At 36.4% G+C, this 6,614-nt stretch overlaps 1 protein-coding gene across 9 annotated transcripts in view; it reads left to right on the top strand.

The window, feature by feature from the left end:
- The window catches only part of ikzf1 (IKAROS family zinc finger 1 (Ikaros)), a 77,743-nt gene that overhangs the window by 820 nt on the left and 70,309 nt on the right, over positions 1-6,614 (top strand). For 4 of the 9 annotated variants that reach the window (XM_052015870.1, XM_052015872.1, XM_052015871.1 and 1 more), the window contains exons 2-3: positions 216-250; positions 1,684-1,746. In XM_052015870.1, the coding sequence (XP_051871830.1) occupies positions 226-250; positions 1,684-1,746 (88 nt within the window). In that variant the 5' untranslated portion in view covers positions 216-225. Of the gene's footprint in view, positions 1-215; positions 251-1,095; positions 1,206-1,683; positions 1,747-6,614 lie in introns of those variants that run through there. The other 5 variants (XM_052015865.1, XM_052015866.1, XM_052015864.1 and 2 more) reach the window with 5 other exon arrangements.

The raw sequence follows: 6,614 nt of genomic DNA, 5'->3' as shown, positions 1-6,614 counted from the left end.
TTGACCTAATTTTTCAGTGAGAAACTATTATGCGACGTTATTGTTTATTAATTCTGTTCAGAAGCTGACACACAGGCCAGTTCATATTCCAGCGCTGGTCGAGGAATTTGCAAACTGCAGTGGTGCGCTTCTCTGTCCCCAGGATGTTACACTACTGAAAGTTTCGAGTAAACGTAATTCTGGAGATTAATTGAAGACTTTTTTCCCCCCATTAGAATCGCTAACATGCACGGTCTAGAGAATGAGGAAGGTTAGTTGAACTATCTTGAGGAAGCTGTTTAAAACAACTTCTGTTTTTCAGATGTGGTATAGAGAACTTTATTCGATCGCTAATTTCAATAAATTGTGACTTATAACTATTTGCGGCCACGTGTAATTGATCCAGATTTTCAAATAAATTGGGCAAACATTCCCATGTGAAAGAGAACGCTCACTTTGCTTCATTCCTACCTAGAATTTGAAAATTAATAATGTTCTGTAAATTTGTTAATTCATAATTATATAGTGTTGGGGTGTGTAGTAGGAGGAACTCATTTATTTTGAAGGCTTGCTATTAGCCAAATTAGTATTCAGATATTTGCATAAATCTTTATTTGTCTGGGTGGGGGTGGAGGACACTAAAATGAACATTGGACTTATTAGGATTTGGACATGTTGGACGTGTTTGTAAATGATGACCTTAAAATTGTTATTTGATAATCCTGATAATGAATTGCAGTACTGGTTTTGCAAGATTTAGTTTTGTAACTGTTGAATATGAAGGCTGGCGACATTTCCAACAAACATGTCTGGATATCAATCACCAGAAATTGCAATCCTGAAAAAAAATCTGTAAATTATTTCTGCCCCACTGAACCTCAACCTCCTATTCTCTGGTGTTTGCAGTTGCTTCAGAACCAGTGCTTAGAACATAAAGTGCTATTGCAGAAGGGTTACAGCTTCCCACCATTTGTTCCAAATCTGTGGAGCCATCTGTCAGTAAAACAGGAAGGCATGGGTTCCCTTTCTCTCCTAGGCTTGTTTCGCTATTTTAGGGAGATTCACTTCTCCCTATGTAGGAGCTAACTGACAAAATTGGTCACTGAGCCTTCCCGAAGTGAGGACAGAGTCTAAAGCTGCTTTTCCGCCCATCTGCTGCTGTATGAGGTGTATTCATTATTAATCAAGGCATAGCTGGTGCTGCTCAAATATGCAGTCCTGCTTGGGTAAATGAGACATTCTTCTGTAAATTGCTTCATTTTTGATTGCTGATTGTACAAGTGTCACAAAGCTGACTCAAGGTTCATCGATGCATGCTCAGTAAATTAGAGAGAACATAACTATAGATCAACCAGAGAATGAATTCTGTGCTTCTCTTCACATACAATGACCTAGGGCCATTTAATTTTCTGCTTAATTTTGTTGCAGTCAGTTTGCATTTTTGGGTTATTATGGAGTGGGAAATTAACAATAAATAACAAATTTTGTCAACCTCTGCCTGTAATGAAATTTCTATAAATCTTTGTAATCTGTGAAAGATCAGGATCTCCTTGTCAGATAGTAATGTACAGTTTTTTTTCAAGAGTATTTGGAACTGAAGGAAGAAGGGCATATTTTTCCATATCAGTTAGTGAGTTAGAATAGTAAGCAGTTTCATTATCATCTATCCAGTAACTCGCCACATCATTCCTTTCCTCACCACAGAGTGCCAGCAGAATATGGAAACTGAAGAGGCACAGGACATTTCCCAGCTGTCAGGTGAGACAGGTAAATGGCACTTATGTATTTGCTCCAAACTCTATTACAGTTATATCTCATGCATTAAGACATGTTTGCTCCTGATTTTCTCATTTTTAATGTTTTGTGCTGTATTATAGGAAGTTAATTTCACAAGTTTTTCTTTGCAGCAAATATGACAGCTTGAACTTTCATGAACTGCTTCAATAAGGGTGGAGAGTACACACCCGCAGACAACATTTTAGATAACACTTTTTCAGGCTGATGCTAGGTTTGCAAAACCTGAGTAAATCCCTATTCACAGTATTTATCTACGAATAAGGTCAATTGTTTGAAAAAAAAAGATTTGTATCAGTAACATGGACAGAAATGTTACACAATGGATTGAGGAACTTAAAGGAACAACTCTTAGGATTGATTGCGCAGTGTAGAACAAAACAAAATTCCTCCTTTGTATGAACGTAATCTATGTATTATTTTTATATTGTAATCCAGCTTTATTACTTACTTCTTAATAATATAAAAAAGGAAGCCACATTTTGAGCAATTTTCAAGTTCAAAGTCTGATTTTGCTTTAATCTTCGTATTTCATTTGATCATTATGTTGTCTAAAACACCTTTTCTTCCTTAACTTTAAGTATATTGAATTAATAAAGTTTATTCAGTCATTTACTTTGAAATATTACCCGTTTAGTTCCTTCCAGTTAAGGCTTATTTCTCAGCACCCTTAATATAGTTTTCCCACATATGTGGTACAAATATGAAACATTAAATACAATGATTAGTGTCACACATCCACCCCCACAAGTAGACCACACTACCTGCAATATTGTTTCATGTTAGCCACTGAGGTTCTTGAGTACCAAGTTCTCACATTCACAATGCTGAAACAATGCATCTCCTGCACAATGCTATACTCTTCATTTGCTGAACTGTTACTACTTCATTTGTTTTGTGAAGATAAACTATTGAAAAATGAAATAAAATTACTAAATGACTCATTTTTAAGAGCTAGTTGATTACCTTTAAAGAGAAACCACAGAACATGATGTGAGTAACTGTAATTGCAATTCAGGACTTATTTCCCATGTGGCCGTTATTACCCCCTAAGTCCAGGTTCCTCCCAACAGCTGCTTATCGTCTCGTCCTGTTCTTAATGTCAGCTGTTCAGCTTTCTGTCCAAGACTTTTGAAACAACCACTCATTTCCTAGTTCAGGTCTTTTTCAGGACCTGCATCTACTCAAAGCTCTGTAGCTTGCAGGTGAATCCTTCAACTTACTTCCAATGGCACAATCTTCCTCTGGAAAGAACTGTGAAAATAGTCCCTCTGTAGTTTGTTGATACATTTCTGATTTGTTTACATCCTGAGGTCGACGTCTGCAAGAAATTGTAAAAGAAGATCAAATGACAAACTTAAAATTTACAGTCAAGTGTTTTAACAAGCAGAACACCTGCCTAACTCATGGATCACCAAAATGTTGAATAAAGCAGGAAACATTGGAAGGAAGACAGCACTTGTGGAGAAGCATCAGTTTCTCTTACAGATGCTGCTTGACCTGCTGAGTATTTCAGGATTTTCTGCTTTATGTCTGATTTCCAGGATCTGCAACATTTTGCTTTTAAAGTGATATGTTAAACTTGGGCTGTTGACCTTGTTTACCGAAAGCACAAAAAAACTGGAGTATTTTTCAAAAATGGTTGGCACATATCTTTTCAGTATGTACAGTATATATTTTGTTGTCTTCAGCCTGTAACCTTTTTATTCCCTTTTGGCCTACAAAATTTGTAGTAAAGAAAAGAAAGGGTAACACTTAAATAGCACTTTTCAAGACCTCAGGATGTGCTAAGTGGATTCATTTGTCATTCATTATCTTTTAAAATTAATGTTCTGTGCTGCAAAATGAAAAAAAGCTACCAGAAAAGATATTAGGCTAGATTTCATTTTGAGCAGCAAAAAATTTCATGGCATTTTGTTGGGTTTTCACTCATCCATAGAAGATGAGTTTTTTCATTGAATTTTGCCTTTTGTAAACCTGTGCCCTCCATAACCAACCAGACTGATGAAAAATAAGCAAGGCAGATTCTGAACCAGGAAGTATTAATCAGAATAGTGAATTTGGTGTCAAATTAGGTGCAGGAAGTAAAATAAAGAAAAGAAAGAATGAATTCAGAGAAAGAAAGAAAAGGAAGAACGCTATCTTATTTTTTTATATAATAAATTTAGAAGCTGAAGAAAGTAGAGTTCATATTTGTAAAAGTTAAATTTCGGTTCCTGAGAAACAATTCAAGCATCACACCCTTAAAAGAGTACCCTGACAGGAATGAGTAAGCCTACATTTTGGTGGTAAACTTAGAGTAAGAACTTCATGCCATTTAATACATTTAAAATCATATTGCCAGATGCTACTTTTGCACAGTTATCAGTGAAACAAAATATCTTCTATTGCTTTTGCCAATGGTAATATCTTTGAACTATGGACCTAGTGCTGGAAGATGGGATTAGGTTAGGTGATTCTTGTTTGGCCAAGACAGGCTCAATGAATCAAATAGTCTCATTCTGTGTCATAAATTTTCTTTTTTATATTATTTCTATGATTGCAGTCAATATGAAAATCTGCATTGGAGGACATTCCATCTTTCCTTACAACAATCTTTCAGTAGGGCTAGCAGCATTTCCAATGCAGTGCAGGTAAAGTAAATGTGCCAACTATGTATATGTACTTGACAGAATTTTCTGTCTGATTTGCACATAAATAGCGATGAGTGCTGATCAACTCATCATTATTTTCACAGCAAAATTCCGACTACTCCCATGGAATCATTTACTTTAGCTATATTGCATTGAAAATGCTGCTGGCCTTACTGAAAGATTGTTGTAAGGAAAGATGGAATGTCATCCAATGCAGATTTTCATAGTGACTATGATCATAGAAATAATAAAAGAACTACAAAATTTATGGTCACAGAATGAGACTACTTGATTCATTGAGCCTGTGCAGGCCAAACAAGAGTCACCTAAATTAATCCCACTTTCTAGCACTATGTCTATAGTTCAGTAATACTAATATTGGCAAATTATGACCATTAGCAAATTAGGAATCACTATTAACTAAATAATTAATTAGACCAGCTAAATGAATACTGTGACTACACAGGGTGGATGCTCTGCAGTGAGTGATGCAACTTCAGACTTCCCAAAGCCTTTCCACCTTCTACAAGGTGCAAAGGTATGATTGTATGATGGAATACTTTCCACTGGTCTGTTTGAGTGCTGGTCCAACAACTCTCAAGAAACTCAATACAATAAAGCAGCATATTCGAATGGCATATCATCCATCATGTTAACCATTCACTCATTCCTCCACCAGTAGACCATGACTGATTGTGTCCCCTCTACAAGATCCAATCTAGGCACTTACCAAGGCTTCCTTGACAAAGCCTCCCAAACAGGCAACCTCTGCCATTGAAGATAAAGGCAATACGCACATAACTGCAACTTCACTTCCAAGTAATATACTGTTCTATATTCCTAATATTCTACCATTCTTCATTGACCTTGGGTCAGTATCATGGAACTCTTTACCTTCTTGCACTATGGTGTACCTTCACCACATAGACTGCAGGATTTATGAAGGTAACATACCACCAGTTTCTCATGGCTAATTAAGGAGGCAGCACACCACCATCGTCTCAAGCAATGTCTATATTTCATGAATAAATACATTTTCAAATCATTGTTGAAAGAATGATTATAAATGCACCTTTTATAAATTATATAGCGAGTAATTTAATACAACCAAGCATAACCTGTCACTAATTCCAAACTGGCTACAACAGCAACCAATTTGAGGCTTAATTTGTCACAAATTAAAGAACAAAATTTCATATGTGAAACAGGTATCAAAATTTGTGCAAGTACAGGATTGAATCTGTAGGAAAAAATTGTGTTTTCTGAACTACACATATACCGTGATTTTTTTTTCAAAATATTCTATTTCTTTTCTTTTTGCTGTGAGTTTTCCTGGGATGTAGTGTGAAATTATGTACATAGTATATAAGTGTGAAGGACAAAATAAGATAACATTTGTACCCCTCATTAATTAACTTTAAATGATTTTTTCTCAACTATGTTTAAAGTTTTAATTGATTTAGCAAATGCTTCCAAAAAGAAGAAAAAACATCTTAAGGTTTGATATGTAGAAAAGCAATGGGAAGAGAAAAGGCCACTTGAATTTCTACACTTGTTTATATCATTTTTGGTATTTCTAGATTTAGGAAAAGTGGACTAGAAACAGCTACTTGAACCAGTGTCATGTCATATGCAAGTAAGCTACTCACTCCTTGAGTCTGCTCCACTATTCAATAAGACCATGCCTGATCTAATTATAACCTCAAATCTGCATTCCCACCCACACCTGGCTACCTTTCACCCACTTGTCTACCTACCTCTGCCTTAAAAATATTCAAAGATGTCACAACGCTGCAGCTTGTAGATTTTGGATAAATCCTAATCACCTGTGTGATTTGTGTGGAGTTTGCATGTTCTCCCTATGGCTTTATGGAATTCTTCAGGGTGCTTTGGTTTCCTTCCACATGCCAAAGGTGTGAGGGTTGGTTGGTTTATTGGCCACCATGAATTGCTCCTAGTGTATTTGGTGAAGGGGTAAAACCTGGCAGGCGTTGATTGGGACGTGGGAAGAATAAAACAGGATTGCCATAGGGATTAGTTTAAATAGGCACTTAATGGTCAGCATGGACTCGATGGCTAAATGATCTATTTCCATGCTGTATGTCTCTATGACTTTATGATTGCTTCCGGCAACAACATTTGGGGAAGGGTCCAAGACCCTGCTGGGCCGCTCAAGACCCAGTAGGATCTTGTATGTTTCAGGGAGCA

Source organism: Pristis pectinata, chromosome 5, assembly GCF_009764475.1.
Source record: "Pristis pectinata isolate sPriPec2 chromosome 5, sPriPec2.1.pri, whole genome shotgun sequence".
Classification (NCBI taxonomy): Eukaryota; Metazoa; Chordata; class Chondrichthyes; order Rhinopristiformes; family Pristidae; genus Pristis; species Pristis pectinata.
This window is presented reverse-complemented; position numbering and strand designations above follow the sequence as displayed.